Source organism: Zootermopsis nevadensis, unplaced genomic scaffold, assembly GCF_977971745.1.
Source record: "Zootermopsis nevadensis isolate Lab colony 2312 unplaced genomic scaffold, Znev_1.0 Znev_ptg000013l, whole genome shotgun sequence".
Lineage (NCBI taxonomy): Eukaryota > Metazoa > Arthropoda > Insecta > Blattodea > Termopsidae > Zootermopsis > Zootermopsis nevadensis.
In genome coordinates this window covers 15,333,854-15,350,028 of record NW_028259145.1, presented here as the reverse complement: position 1 = coordinate 15,350,028, position 16,175 = coordinate 15,333,854, and the positions used below count along the sequence as shown (strand labels likewise).

Genomic DNA, 16,175 nt, shown 5'->3' with positions numbered 1-16,175 from the left:
GGTAAACAGGAACTTTGATGAGAGGCGGCTAACTGGGGCGGTTTTCTTGGACGTGGACAAAGCCTTTGACACGGTCTCAGTCGAAGGCCTCCTCTACAAGCTGACTGTGTAGATTCTTTCAAATGTTAACATGGCTCATATGTACCTCAGAGGTTCCTGGTTCAATTCTTAGCCACTACCCAACCAATACCCAGTATATACACACCTCTTGCCCCATCCATGCCCCGCCCATCTCATTTTTTTCGACTTAACCTCCCCGACAATACTGGGGAGGAGAACAAAATTTCAAATTCTCCATTTCAGACTTCCTTCCATATATCTCAGTTTCATCCCACAAAGCCTATCTTAGTACATGGTATAGACGACAGATATGGGGTTTAAATCTCCTCTTCCCACAAGGTAGGTTCCATTTAAATTGTTCCCATCGGTTAGGGCTTAACCAGCAAAAATGTAACAAGTAACACAGATTGTGAGATAAACTTTCAAAGCTAAATATGTTACAAATTTATGTACGATTTGAGGTTTTCATGGCGGTGAGTCTGAAGATGGCTGTCTTCTGGGTTGTTGCGCCATGTAGTCTAGTAGATGTCCACCTGACTACACGGCACAACAACCCAGAAGATTGCCATCTTCATGTTGCAAATTCAATACCAAAACATTCTTACATTAACTAAGTTATTAAAATTTACTTCTCTTAACACAATATAGAATTGGCATTTTCATCATTTGTATACTGTCATTAATTCCAAACATCCTCATGCAGGCAAAAACCATGTGAACACTGGAAGAAAAAGAAACTAACTATTAATCTAAAATTATATGTAGTAAAGTGAGCACTGAATGGAGCAAATAATTCCTGCTGTAGCTTTGTGTTCTTATTCCTTAATTTGAAAGTACAAATATGCATGTCTCATCTTCTAGTAACATACTGGGCTCGGGCGGGAATAAATAATGTGTTGTTAACCACGTCTCGGTTAATGGCACTTAATGGTCCGGTATTACCCCAGTACCAGGCAGTGTGACGGCATTAGAGTCTTCTTCCAGCCCCGGCTTATGATCGGTTAAGCTGATTCTTATTTGATTTTATCTCGGAAACATTCTGTGAGTTCCCCATTTGATTAGAGCTGTCACATTTTTCTTTTACTCTGTAAGTAACTTAACTAAATTCAAGTTCCTAGTTTTGTGTATTTTGAGGTAATAATTTGTACTTATTCATTAAAATACCTAAAAGTACCTTGCAAAATACCGTTAATAAATATATACATCTGTTAGCTGAAACCATCGTCTGTATCTTCATGGCATTTGAAAAGGTTGATACTTCCCCAAAGACATGGCAAAATTACCCAGCTACTCAGCCAAATGTAATTTCTAATTTCTTTTAAATATCACACGTATATAAGAAATCAGTACAAAATTCTCAGAGTGTTGCCTTCATAATGAAGTTTTTGTAAACGATGTTCATGAAGCAAGAACATTTCTTTCGTAAGGTGCTTAATTACAATTAATGTGTTCATCGTGGTTGTAATTAACTGTAAACTACTAATTTTAACAATCCAGCATTTTTTTACGTTTCTCCTCCATTAACTTGTCTCTGTGTTTGTAGGCGTAATCACTTGCATTCGGTACGTTCTTGATGACACAAGTCGACATCCCATATCTACAAACATTCAAGTTCTCCGCCTGGTGCCTGTAATTTGAAATATTAAAAGTGAAAACAAACCCTTCTTCATCATTCATCAATATTATCTACACTCAAGACAATTTTTAACACATTTCAAGGACACAGTTACAGAAAATATGTAGCTCTACATGAGATGATGTAACTCATGAAGGAATGCGTCTTCTACCATAAATAAGTTACTTTATATAAATTTAATAGAAATGTAATTTGAATGTCAGTGCATTTAGATAAAGAAGTTAACAGTTTTCTTAAAAAATATATTTCTTCTTTTGGGGTTCTAAAATATCAGAGATTTCGGTGCAGAATAAATATAAAAGAATTATCTTAGGGTGTCGTAAAATGTGTTGACCTAAAAATATCCATGCCTGATGGGCTGGCTCTGTCTTTGGGTAGAATGGAAAACTGCTTGAAGTTAAGGGCTCAGACTCCCACCGAAATGTCTTTGCGTGTATGAAGATTTCTGTCTTCTGGGTTATTGCGCTGTGTAGTCTGGTCGATGTTTGCGTGTATTTTGTTTCCAGACAACCTTAACAAAAATTCCCCCAATTGGACTTCAGAGCCCGATTCCCACACCATATTTCAGAACAGATCCCACGTAATCTTTTTTACGCAAAAACACATCGAACACCAGCCAACGTACTATTATAACATAATCCATTTTATTACATCAAAATGGAAGAGAGGTTATGACTGCTGTAAAACGCTGTGAAATGACCTGTGTTCCGAGCTAGCTACGTTTGGTACACTTCGTTCAGAATAATATTTTAATCCCACAATTTCTTTGGAGAGAGAGGCGCGTTTTGTTTGAGACGTGCACCTATAACAATATTTCCCTCTATTTTCAAAATTTACTTGTTTTTTGTCCCGCCATAAATAGTTCTGGAGAGGTTCTGTTGGAGGTCAAACAGACAAGAACAAAAATCAAATTATTTTCTGTGGGATTTCTGGCTCTTGCACGGACGAGTAAGAAGAAGGCTGCATTCTGGGATATCTTTGGAGCTCCTTACTCACTCCGTCAACAGATGGCACGAAACTGCATGGTCAAAAAGGCCAAGAGACAGCCATTTCCAAATAGATCCAACCAACCAAATTCCTTTGGACAACTTGCCTGACGGGATAACCTCCCATCAGCAGCAACGGATCCCAGTTCTAATGGTCGAGGCTCTCGCCACGACGAAACCCCGTTAGCGTTAGCATAATTTCCGTTTTCTAGTTAAGACCGTGTACCATTTCCAGCAATACGCCTTGTGCGCAGGTATGGTGTCACCTAGGTAGGGACGATGCTTGCGCTTGCGCAGGACTCCGCCCTCAGTTAGCTTTTTGGTTGGTGGTTGTCTCTCTCTCTCTCATTTCCAAATAAACTTCCATCAAAAATGGGAACATTAGACGGAAAGGCGTCGTTAAACCTGAAACTGGCTTAACACTTTGATGAAAGCCGATGATTATGGCGAAGCTGATGTGCTGAACGCTAGAAACTTCCTGCCCAAGAAAATGCCCTTGATCAATGAAACTTACTCTAACAGCTTCTTATCAACGCAGTTACAGCTTATGTCTGATTATCATTACCTAGTCACTCGCTCTCTGCTTTAACGATTCAGCTTGACTGCAACATCGCCCTGCCTGCGTTCATTCAACCCCCTTTCTTTCTCCCACTTTTTGCTCGTTGTATTCACGGCCCTGAGTAAGCAGTAAGAACCTCTGACACGTCGGTCAGTTTCTACGACACTACACGGCAGAGCATCCGCAAGATCGCGGATTTGTCGACCGGAACTGGTTCACTTCCTAGTGTTTTTCGAAAGTAACAGTTTGTGATTATACGGTCCCAAACAATCAAACAAACAAAGAAACAAACCATCGATTTTCCTTGTCATTGAAACATTTGACACGTAAGGTGAGGCCCCGTCTTTGGTATGCAACGAAGACAAAGATCGTCTCGTCGATGACTTCTGCGTAGTAGATTCTGCCTGCGATTTTCATGTAAGGGATCTCGGTCCACGTGTCTTCTTCGGGGTCATACTTTTCTGTACTGCGCTCGTGTGATATCCCGCGATATCCTCCTGCACATACACACACGTACATTCCGTAATAGTTCACAGTACATAAAGAAAAGCTGGCAAACGAAACTTATTCTAATCACAAGCATCGATATTTATTACTCTGTCAACTGGCCACGAAATATCTGGCCTTTTTTAGAGCCACAAATTTCATTACCGTACTCACAAAAGTCGGAAGTTGAACCCTTTCCACTTACTCCAGTTACTTAAAAATATGTTAATATCATCCTTTCGTTTACGCCTATGTATCACAAGTGATTTCTTCTCTTAAAGATTACTAATTATAACTTCCTAGATGTGTCGGCCTCGGTGGTCTAGTGGACCCAACGGAAATTAAGTTCTTAAATTTTGTAATTCCGTAACCGGATGTAATGAATGAAATACAGAAAAGAAAATCCATTCCCTTTTGTAGTGTTAGTATTAGCACCAGGAACGAAATTAAGTATCGAATACCTACATTATTTTCGTACTTATAGCATCAGGAAATTGCACCTGACACCTGTTTTCTGCTTCATGAAACTGCGTGCGAAAATAGCGTCCAAGATAAGCTCAAGCTAAACTGTTGAAAACGGCATTACACAAGCAATTGACGAAAAACTAAGACTGCGAAAGGGCTGCTTTAAACCACCTGCATTTTGAGATAATAGCACGCCAAACGGAAATTTCCTTCCTACAAGAACAAAATATTTACCTTTCAAACAGGGACTGTATGACAAATGGGGCATATTTTGGTTGAGATTAACCGCTGTTAGTTAGTTAGTTAATTATCTTTGTGGAGAATGTAATCGAAACCACGAATCAGGGTTAAAAATACTGAAAAAGTTACTCTGTAAAGACGGGATAAAATTGCTGTTCAAAAAATCTCAGTCACTCAATGACAACCAGGAATACATTTCACAACAGTAGTTCTGTAAGAATGATAGAGGAGCAACACTCAGAACGTCCAGAATTCTCACCTAGGGCGTACAGACAGCCGTGGAAGGCGATGCAACAACCATCGATACGTACAGTCCACATTGGTGCAACGAACGTCCACTGATTGGTGTCCGGGTCATAAACTTCCACCGAGTTTAGAAAAATTTGACCATCATATCCAGCAGCGATGTATATTTTGTCTGTAAAAACAAATTAACAAAATGACACAAACTGTACACATATTTGATGAAGACAGAGGCATTAAACTGGTCCATGCAGAGCACAAACATGGGACAATCCATACTTAAATCTGTAAATCCACTAATTATATAGTATCTAATGTCCCCCTTCGTGTCATAGCAACTGCACGGACACGGCTGTTTCTGTTCATCTGTTTCTTTGTTTTGAATGCACACAATCAGCGTGTCAGAGGAAATGATTTTAATGGATGTGCGATAAGAAAGTTTCCAGACTGCGCCTATAAAAACCCGTACACTTATCTCAGGTATTAAATTCATCCATCATCCTCGAAGTAGTTCCCCTGGGAGTGAACACAACGATCCCAGCGCCGCTGCCAAGCCTGGAAGCATCCCTGGAAATCTTTCCTTGTCAGCCTGTCAAGCACCATCTGCGATTCTGCCTGAATCTCTTCTATCGTCTCAAATCTCCTTCCCTTTAGGTGAATTTTCATCTTTGGGAAGAGGAAACCTTAGAAAGGAAGTTGGGGTCGGTTCTTGCAAGATCTTTGAGCTCCTGACAAACGAGAAGTCGATTCTGCTTCTGGTCCTCAGACAGGAGCCTTGGCACAAACTTGGGTGCGATGCGTCGCATGTGGAGTTCTTCCTATAGAATCAGCTGACAGGTCCCATAGCCTATCCGAACAATGTCGCACAAGTCGTTGATGGTACGACGTCGAACTTCGTGAATGGCCTGCCGAATCTTCGTAACATTTTCGGGCGTTGTGCTCGAAGATGGTCGTCCAGAACGCTCGTCATCATCGACAGAGGTTCGGCCATTTTTAAAACGTGAATGCCACACAAACGTTTGTGCACGACCCATTGCGGACTCCCCAAATGCTTGCTTTAGCATTTCATAGGTTTCCGTAGCCGTTTTGTCGAGTCTTTGGCAAAATTTGATGCACACTCTTTGTTCATGAAAATCCGCAATCGCAGGAGGGTCGGTGCAATGCACTACCAAAACGCCCATAACTAAGAAACAAATGCTAATTCGATGATGCCGGCTGGCACACTGATTCACTATGAATGTAGGCCCAATCCCTTAGCGGCAGAAGCTCGTACTACATCCGGTTCGCCCTCTATTGACACAGCCTGGAAACTTTCTGATCGCATCTCGTACATCTGTCTTATATTAGAGCCAGTTTGATAGTTTGGTGGTTATTTGCATTCACTGCTAGTGTACACAACAAAGGTAGAAGACGATGTACAGGGACAGCTTCAAAGGGCAGAAGAATCCATCACTTATTCAGAATTTCAAGCCTTCACAGTCTGTGAAATAACGTAGTACGTAGCACGGATAAAAGAAAGGGATAATAAAAGAATATTGGCTATTGGAATGAGGAAAACTACGTTAAAGAGCGAAGAGGAATGCCTTGATGATGAAGGCATAAAGTTACTCTGAAACGTCCGTAAAAGCCAAACGACGGCCATCTTCGTACTCGCCACCGTGAGAACCTCAAATCCTGCGATTCCTTCAAACGTTCTTGCGTTGTGGCACGCGGATAGACAGACAGACGCCTCGCCTTCTGCACTAATTCACACATTTCTGTTTCACAGAACTTACGTACCATTCAGCACAGCCGCACTCGCATTACGTCGCTTTGTGTTCATGGGAGCGATCGAAGACCACTGGTTCGTCTTGGGGTCATATCTTTCCGCCGTACCGGTAACCTCACTTCGACCGTAACCGCCCATGGCGTACACTGCATTTCGGAGAACAGCTACACTTAATCTGCGTCTGAAACGAAAGAAAACTACACGCTCTGCTATGCACATTTATTGCTGATGGGGTAGCATCCCCTCTTGCAGGACGCAATTGTAAGTAAAGTAAAGTTTGTCCCACTATACGCCATGTAGCCGTTTGGGGTGAGTGGAGGTTTAGCTCCTCTCTTTCTTGACCCCGGCACTAGATGGGGGTGAGTGGTCAGTATCACGCCCCGGCCGGCTTTACCCCCGGGAAAGGACCCCGGTACCCATTGTAGAGGAGGCTGGGTGGGCCCCAGAGCCGGTCTGGACGCAGAGGCTAGAGGAAAAATCCTCTACCACCGTCGGTGATCGAATCCCGGTCTTCCAGCCCGTAGCTAGTCACTATACTGACTGAGATATCCCGGCTCATGGACGCAATTTTTCGCTCGCCAAATAAATTAACAAGCAAATCACATTCTTAAAACCTGGAAAAACTACGAACGCTGTCTGTGATTGGCTTCTATTCGTGTTTGACCTACAACCAAAATTGTCGCAAATGTCCTCCTGTATGTGAGTGATATATTTATATCTTGACTAACAGAGCGACTATCAGCTTTTGAACAAGGACTCTGCTCCAAGGAATTCCTTAGGATCGCTCTGCATCTTACCTTCGGGCTTCCATAGGCGCCACCTCGCGCCTTGTCTTCGTAACAGCGTTGAAGCAGCGACATGAGCGTAAGACTTCCACGCCGTCGAAACCGCCGATGATGTAAATGTCGAAACCGACTACTGCCGTGCCATGGTTGACTCGCGGTCCGATCGGTTCGACATCCGCTACCTGCAGGAACGACAGGTTATGGCTTTATGTTACTTTGGGTCATTTGGTCTACTAATGTGAAGTCCTTGCATTAGGGTCCAAGCCACCAACCACCGGATCAGAGGTACATTCCCCAACAGTGGGCCGAAATTGCCACACCGTGCTGGGTGTCCGGGCCTACCGCACTCGACATAGACCGTGAGAAATTAACTTGGGGAAACAGGAAGACCCGAAGAGAAGCTCAAACATTACCAGTGCTCTCGTCAAATACGACAGACAAAAGTAGAACTTCTGAACAACAGTTGACATTTCAGGTCTGTACGATGGTGAAGACTGATGTTGGTGTTTTGGGTTTTATCGACGCAAAGCTGGAGGCAGTACGTCCCCCACCCCACCCAAAACAGTGTACCAGCCTTCTAATTCAGGCGGCGTTACCACTCAGATGGCCAACATCGACACTCATCAGTGCTTCAATTATTACGATGAAATCCACTGATGATCAACGGTGATTTCGTTTCATATCTAAAATCAGCAAACAGGTTGCCATGACAGTTGATGTAAGACGCTTATTGTAAATGATATTTAAAGCAAACTTCATGCCTAAGGTAGTTCCTATTATAAATTACATTTCACATGAGACTCAGCATTTGTGTAATTTATGTATTCATTCTTTTTAATTCATGTCTTTGAAGCTTCTTTTAAAAAAGGGGTTCACCCCAATTCAGGTACATAAACACGAAAAAGGCAAAGAGGTCCTTTTTATTAAGCTTAAATAAACAATTACTTAGTAAAAATAAGCAAAAAAGAAGAAAATTATTATTATCTGAGGCGTCATTTAACAAGGCACGGTAAGAGTAGAATTTTGTGTAACTCACTACACTCCATCGGTCTGCTCGTGCGTCGTAAGCTTCGATCACATCTGTCGGGCTTTCGTCCCTACGCCCACAAACAGCAAGCAGAAAATCCTGTGGGATTCGTGGGTAGGCAATCCTTGGTGTCACGAATTCCTTGTCTTCCTTCTTCATCATTTCCACGTCGCGGAAGAATGTGAGCGTCTCGGAGATCACGGGGCTGCAGTCCTCATTTTGCGTCACGTAAGGGTGACTGGATACCTGTTGAACAGTTCAATGTGGACCTTATAAACTTTTAGGAAGGGATGGTAAAGTTAAATTGACCAGAGAGAAATGTATTGAAATGTGTTTAAAATAAAAGCTAAATACTTTAGTAAGAGTTGCATTTTGAGTTACATTCAAAAATGTAACTTATTTCCCGTCTCTCCCGTGCGAGATGCACGCTGCGATCATCACATTCCTTTTGTTTCGATGACCTTAATTAATCGTCAAAATTACGTAGCATCAAAAAAAATTATGACAATTAGTTGCTTCGAGATTCAATGGAGGCAAACTGCTGCATGCCGATGATTGGCTTCAAGGTCCGTCAACACAACAATGTGTGATTACGGGCTCGATGACTATGAAGATCCACTGCATGTTTCGACCTTAATTTGTCATCTTCAGGTGGTTCGAATCTATAAGATACGAATGATAAATTGTAAAGACATTTGAAGCAGTTAACATTTCCATGGATCCGTGCGATTGTTTCACACGTAATCATAAGAGGTGAGTGGCTGAAAGCACAGGACTTTTGACCTTGAGTAGAAACATTTTTTTCTCTCGGTTTAAAGCTCATGCTGAAGTAGAAGAAAGAATATCGTAAGTTGTATGCCTGCTTCGTGAGGTGGTGGTTGTTAGAATATTGGAATGATCAAGCTGTCTATGAGTTTGAAGCCCTTCGGGTAATTTACTGTTGGATGTAAAACGAGGCTTTCTTGCTGCACTTTTTAAATATCTGTTGTCCCTGTGTGTTCAATCAGCTGAGGCTCATCACGCTGAAGTGATCTCGGGTTGACTATATATATAATCGTCGGAGATGCGTGAAATTATTATAGCAGCTAAGATACGCTTCTTATGGCAGTAGGATCTTTGTTTCAGTAGAACGCTGCGCCAGAAGACGTGATTAATCTGTTGGGGGATTTTCCTATTCAAGTTGAGTGGACGTTTGAATGCTGTGGTTGAACTGAAACATGCAATGGATCTTAATAAACGCTGAGACTGTAATCAAAGGTTCTAGCGCAGACGGACCGTCAAACCAACGGCCGCTTATAGACGGTGAGTAAAAGACGATTATTAACTCCAACCACATTTCTGCATTAAAGGACGGATCAAATATTTGTTTTTGCACACGCACACGCACGCGCACATATGCGAGCGCGTTACCAGCGCCATTCCACAGGTAGTTATTGCAGCCATGGAAACTAAGGAAATATGGGGACTTCTTACGCAGCAAAATTTGCGCGGAATAAGGCATTAAAATCAATGCTAAATTTTCACGTTGTTAGTGTAAGATTTTAACCAGAATTGGAATGTGTCAACTGATTCTGTTAAAGCTCATCAGTATTAAATTTAATGAAAATCCGCTTAGACGTTCTCGAGATGGAACTGCGGACAGACGTGACGAAGTAAAAGTCTTACGATTTGTATTAATTAGTTACGAACACGTGTGAAAATGGAATTTAAAATGTGGGCTTCACTTCCCATAAACTTCCACGATTTCAGGGGCATACTGACCATTTCAGTGAAAAACTTTGCGTCAAGGAGTCCCAGTCTGACGCCCTTCAAAAGGTCCACGATGTGGCCTTTCCTGTTGCCCGGGTCGTGGTTTATCCACCGGAGAATGAACTCCCACACAACTTTCTCGTCCTTCACGTTCAGTTCCTCGGACTCGATTATCGCTTGCAGCTCCTCTGCAGACAGTTCCAGCATTTCTTCTTTCTGCTGAGACAATTGCACGAAGTGGCGCAGAACGAAGCGACGAGCGTGTGTCTCAAGGTCGGCGAAGAAGTGAAACCTGCGACAGCGAGGGTAAGATCCGACTCAGAACCGATCTCCTTCGAACTCTGACACAATAAAACACTGCAGCAAGAACTTAATTCTCAAGCATTTTCACACCACAGTATTTCGCCTCCAGTTTTCACCTTAGCCCTTTGAAGCCCGAATGAGTGAGACTGAGAGCAGAAGTGGAGAGACAACAGCGAGAGGAAGGGGAACGTGATCATGGAAATGAAAAATAAGTAAAGACTCAATACACATTTTCCTAGGCGGCTGATGATGCGGGCGTTTCGCACGCACATGTTGACAGCAAGAGAGTCACTCGTGAGCGCTGTTCGAGGGAGTCCCTGTATTAAGATAGTGAATTTATTAGTCATTCTGAGTCGCTGTCCAACGCATGACGTCGATGTTCTCGTGTGATCCTGCCGATGTCAGATGATTTGCTTGCTTTGTTGTCCTCAAGAAGAAGGAGTAGGGGTTCTCCTTCTACGGCAACCAGCAGGTTCTTTTTTGTCTTTGCCCGATTATAACCAATTCTCTAAATGTCCTGAAGTGTTCATAATATTCAGCAAATTCTGGCTGTGAGGTCAGATCAATGAACTGTACCGCGTGACATCGATTTACACACTCTCGCCGGTAGAATTCGATCGCAGCCGATCTGGTTGAAATTCGGTTGCTTAATGCGGGAATCGGATAATCGAGGGTCGTTTAACAGAGATTTTACTGTGTGCAGAAAGATGTGGGGCTGAATGTTGCTATTGATATTGGGAGGATTATGTAAGAAGCAAGGAATGCCGCAGAGAGAGAAAGAAATAAGGAAAGGAATTCGAGAGGAAGACAGAAATAATTGTGACCCTGCAATAGGTCGGGATTCACGTTCTACATTGTGAAATTAGTCATCTGCTGGTCATAATGACGATCAAAACGTATGCAGTTAAATCAGAACATTTAAATTACAGGCACATTAATAACAACCTGCCAATAGCCCTGACCAACAACGCATTATAATTCTCCCAGTCCTCAGTCAGAGGCTTTAATCTCAGACCCGGCACTCAGCTGCTCTCTGAGTGAAGCTCATTCGCTCCAGCGACGGAGGCTGGCGTCACAGCAAATGACAAATGAACATCAAATTACCTTGCCAATTGCATGATGCCGATACAGTTGTCGGCGTCCATCGTGTCCTTCAGGAAGTCGCAGCAGGGTTCAGTAACGTCCGGAATACACAAGTGGTCAGCCGCCACGAGCAGCCGACACGCGTTATCTGAGCGGATGTCAAACTCGCGATAATAAACACAGTCTAGTATCGGCGTCATCAGGTCCGAGCTAATTCCGTGGAGGAGAATATCAGTCTCCTCACTTTTGTGCAGTGTTGTCGTGAAGAGTTGCCTGAAACGTCACGAAGCAGTCGTCGATTTCGAGAAACGGCGAGCAGAAAATTACAGTCAACGCGGTGGATGAATTTTTGTAATCAGAATTCTTCAAAAACTCCCAGAATGTGTACTAATGGGATTAGATTAACAGCGAGAGATTCAAGAGCGTGCGTAGGCTTAACAGAATATAACTCACAAATCGAATAGCAAGCAGCGAACATTTGTTCTATAGAATGGTTACCTCGTTTCTTACATACATTTGACTCCTTCAAGAGACATCTGAGGTTATAACAACTATTACAGAAATTTTAAAGCCAACCAGCTAATTATCACAAATATTTCAACATACATCACAGGCTGTACATTCCACTGATTGATCAGTTCGTAATATGAAATTATTTGTTCTGTCAAAACATTTTCCCGACAATAAACAACTTAAAAGAAAGCCGATGTTTCTATACGGTCTTTAAAAACTGATCACCAACCAGCAAATAATTTCATATTAAAAATTGAGGGCTTTGCAGTGCAAGACAAACAGAAAGATTTGATTGTCGGAAAACTGAAAGAGGGGCACAGCTTGCAACATGACATGAGAAACGTAACAGAAACAATGGATGACGTTTATAATTCATTTCTCATTTCAAGAACTAACCGCATCTTTATTTTAAACACAAGCAAATTAACGAATGCATAAATTCTCGAACGATTCTCACCTAACAATCAAACATTTCTCGCCAAGTTCTTCGTTACAGTTTATTATATTTCAGACAGAGCAGCTTCCAATGTTCCGGACAATGGCGCGACGAAGGTGAATTACCAATTTGCATCTGTACTTTGTCGGTCGTCTGTATACATTAAAACCAAGACGTTTTGAAAATGGGTTGATTCTATTTCTCCCTCCAAATCGATTGACTGTCACCTTGGTGCATCCGCACTTAAAAATTAGCACAAAAACCACGTCCGTCGTCTGCGATGTTGCGTCGTGTGGTCTCGTAGAAATTGTCGGACGTTTCAGAGGTACTCACTGCTTCCATCATCAAGGAAAGAAGGCAGCAAGTACGTCTGAAATGCCAATCAGATTCTACCGCCGTGAGATTTCATGACAATGAACAAATAACAGAGGACAAATAGCCATATAAAAGTACAGGTTTATGCAACAAACGGGATATAACATTTCACAAACTAATTGACGTCTATTGTGTCCTCATTTCACATGTTCATCAACCACGTCAGTATATAAACAAACCTGAAATATGTGCTGCGCATCGAGAGAATTGCTCTGTGGACTCGAAAGACGCCGCCGTCCTCCAACCTAAACACCGCGTCACTCAAGAGGTTGTTATCTCTCAGCTCATTCAGAGGGACCAATGCTTTGCTGCACGTGCACCTGCCCCCATCATGAAAACAGCTGCGATGTTTGTTTGTCTCCATCTCCTGAAAAAACATTCCATCGCTGTTACTGGTTCCTCTTCATACTGACGCGTGTGCACTTCAACTGAGAGTGACAGAGAGGGAACACGGTACTCAGAGGAATATCTGGTCCTGAGAGAGTTACTGACAAGGGAATGGCGAAAACTTCATATTATGGAGCTTTATATGTCTCTTGAGTAATTATTAAATTATAGGCTGTCAGATCAAGGGTGATGAGTACACGTGGCAGAGACGAGGAATGCGACATTTTAAATGGAAGACTTGAAACAAAAAGGTCACTTGAGAGTCCTATGCGTTACTGGGATAATATTAAAATGGATCTTAGATAGGTGGGGAATGAAGGTTTGAACTGACTTCATCTGCTTGAGGATATAGTTTACAGGCGGGGTCTTGTAAACACGAACATGAAACATAAGAGGCAAGACATTTGATAAGATGGGACACTGTTAGATTCTCAAGCAGTACTTCAGCTCCATGGTCTAAGTTTGTTTCTTTGTTACAGAAACGCCCCGTTGAGATTCAATACAAAATGACAAAGCTCTAAATGTGACTGATACAACTAACTAACTAACTACCTCCACGACTTACTGAACCCGAAGTTTCATCACCGAATTAACCAAAGCCCTCCACCGGACCCTGCCCTGGGCCAAAAAATCCAGTTTCCTCAGATCCCGCCTGAGATTATCCTCCCAACTACGTCTAGGACTCCCCAGCGGTCTCTTCCCCTCAGGCCACCCCACCAATTACTTGTAAACACCCCTCCTCTGCCCGCCCCTACCTAAAAATATCGGGTGAGGAGTCCAGGCCTTGAAACTCGGCACGCACTTTTCTCTATTATCTACCCGTTTTGGGTTCAATATCATCCTCAAAACACTGTTCTCAAGGACACGCAGTTGATGTTCCTCCCTCAAAGTGAAAGACCACGTTTTGCACCCACACAGCACAGCTGGCAAAACTACGCTTTTGTTCATTTTAATCTTAATTTTCTTTTGATATGAGAAGGTAGGACAAAAGACTTTGCACTCAGTGATACAAGCATTCCCCGGATTTAATCTGCTGTTGTGGGATGATTATAAGAGGGAGGTTCGTCGATAATTATGCTTGTAAAACCGAAATAAAAATTATTTTCAGTTCCCTAAAACACATTAATTATGTCGCTGTCTCAAGTGACGTAAAGTGTTAGAATTATTATTCAAATCTATACCCCATTTCCTAGCATCGATGTATTTTTATTAAGATTCTATTCTACTAAACACGTTTCATTCCTTTAAAATGATAATTGCCTCCTGGAACATTCTTTTATTATAAATGATGCCGTGAACAAACAGACGTCAATTTAGCATTACTTAAAATTGTGTTAGAAAGAAAAGCGTAATTCTCTTATAAGAGTACATAAAAGCAGATGAAAACAATAAATGTGAGAGCAATAATAATAAATAGGAATCCCTTACCTCAAACCTTTTTCAATAGTAAGAGACCACGATGTCCACCCGCAATGCCCAATTGAATCAATAATAAAAAAGTGGAAGATAGTTTCACAAATTGAAGATAAGTACTTCAGTGATTTTGAAAGGTTTTTAACAGAACAAAAGTATCTCGTTTACGACGCACTTCTTCTACAAGCGATTTACAGCTCAGTTCTTCCCGCAATTACGAAAGCCGATTGTTGACGGAAATATATTCTAATGAAATACAACAATGCCGAGTAAACAAATGACGTAACAATTAGTTTCTTAGGCAAAGGAATGGAGTGCATTACTGTTTATTCAGGCAATTATACTGCATGTATAAGACACGAGAAAAGAGCCTTATGGCATACTCAGCCAATATTGTTGCAGGTGTGGGTTAGAAATTCGAATACTTTTTATTACATTGTTATGCAACACAGGTGTTCACATAAAAGCTTACCATTGTCGGTCCATATTTACAACCCTGTGCCAGTCTCGGGTGTGCAGCAGCTGGAGGCAAATGCCATTCACCCGATGCTGGCAACCAGGAAAGTGAAGCTCGTGGCTGCATACCTCTCGCCCTCGCGGCCCTGGACGGAGTCGGACCTCACCGAGTATATCCCGGTCCTATTGGCCGGTGACCTCAACGCGAAGCACACGGAATGGATTTCTTGGCTCATCTCTACGAGGGGTTCGCTCCTACGGGATTAGGATAACAGAAACTCCTGCTTGATATACGGGCCGGACTCCCCAAAAACGGCTCCTTACACACACAACGAAACCCCCGACGTCCTTGACATTGCCCTCGTCAAAGACTTCGCCCTACCTGTGTATCTGACTGAACCTGCGCTGACAGGCGTCCGCCCCTGGCCGCTAGTATTCGGGATGAAATACGCCTGAGAACCGGCTGACGCGGCGCTGGCAGGTCACGAGGGACCCCACTTTCAAAGCTCAGGTCAACCGACTCCAGAGGTCGGTGACCTGTCGGTTCAACGAGTGGACGAACGAACAGCGGAGCGACGCGCTGGAATCCTTGGCCTGCGAGGACCAGTCGCTTTGGAAGATTGCTAAGCGGGTGATGCGAGTCACCACTCCGTCGCCATCTTGCTTGTGCAGGGAGGATGCGCTGTCTCGGACTCCGAGAAGGCGGAAGCCCTGGCCGACAACCTTGAGGTCCAGTTTCAGCTGGTGGACGATCCGTCGGACCCGACATTTATTGACATGGTTAACGAGGCGATGCGAGCATACGAGTATGCCACGTCAAGTGAATCGAAATTAACCAGACCCTCGGAGGTCCTTCAGGCTATTAAGAGACTCAAGAAGTTGGCAAGGTTCCGGGCCCCAACGGTTTACCGAACAGGGTCCTGAGACATCTTCCACGATAACCTACCTCACGAAAGTGTTCAACGCGGTCCTCCGCAGGCAGTATTTCCCCTCGGCGTGAAAAAACGCTCGCGTGGTGTCCATACTGAAACCGGGCAAAGACCCCACGCTACCTTGTTCCTACAGACCGACCAGTCTTCTTTACACGGTCGGAAAGCTCTGTAAGATCCTATTAACTAGGGTCCTACACGAGGCGAACGAACGCGGACTGCTGCGCGACGAGCAGTTTAGGTTCCGGCGTAGGCACAACACGAAGCTGCAGCTGG

General features: G+C 43.1%; 1 protein-coding gene across 1 annotated transcript; it reads right to left on the bottom strand.

Moving 5' to 3' along the window:
• Positions 1–1,339: 1,339 nt before the first annotated feature.
• LOC147873906 (kelch-like protein 10) lies at positions 1,340–14,729 on the bottom strand. The gene is made up of 10 exons (XM_087348890.1): positions 14,530–14,729; positions 12,894–13,081; positions 11,412–11,663; positions 10,017–10,296; positions 8,265–8,501; positions 7,241–7,410; positions 6,455–6,624; positions 4,692–4,850; positions 3,534–3,738; positions 1,340–1,687 (listed from the first exon to the last, which is right to left on the bottom strand). The coding sequence occupies exons 2-10, from the start codon at positions 13,076–13,078 to the stop codon at positions 1,546–1,548; spliced, it is 1,800 nt and encodes a 599-aa protein (XP_087205016.1). The 5' UTR covers positions 13,079–13,081; positions 14,530–14,729; the 3' UTR covers positions 1,340–1,545.
• Positions 14,730–16,175: the final 1,446 nt, after the last annotated feature.

Excerpts from the sequence above, each read along its gene's own strand:
- LOC147873906 (XM_087348890.1), bottom strand. The coding sequence starts at position 13,078 with ATGGAGACAAACAAACATCGCAGCTGTTTTCATGATGGGGGCAGGTGC. Across the intron at positions 4,851-6,454 it reads GAGTGCGGCTGTGCTGAATG|ACAAAATATACATCGCTGCT; the intron begins GTACGTAAGTTC and ends TTGTTTTTACAG. Across the intron at positions 3,739-4,691 it reads CGGCTGTCTGTACGCCCTAG|GAGGATATCGCGGGATATCA; the intron begins GTGAGAATTCTG and ends GTGTATGTGCAG.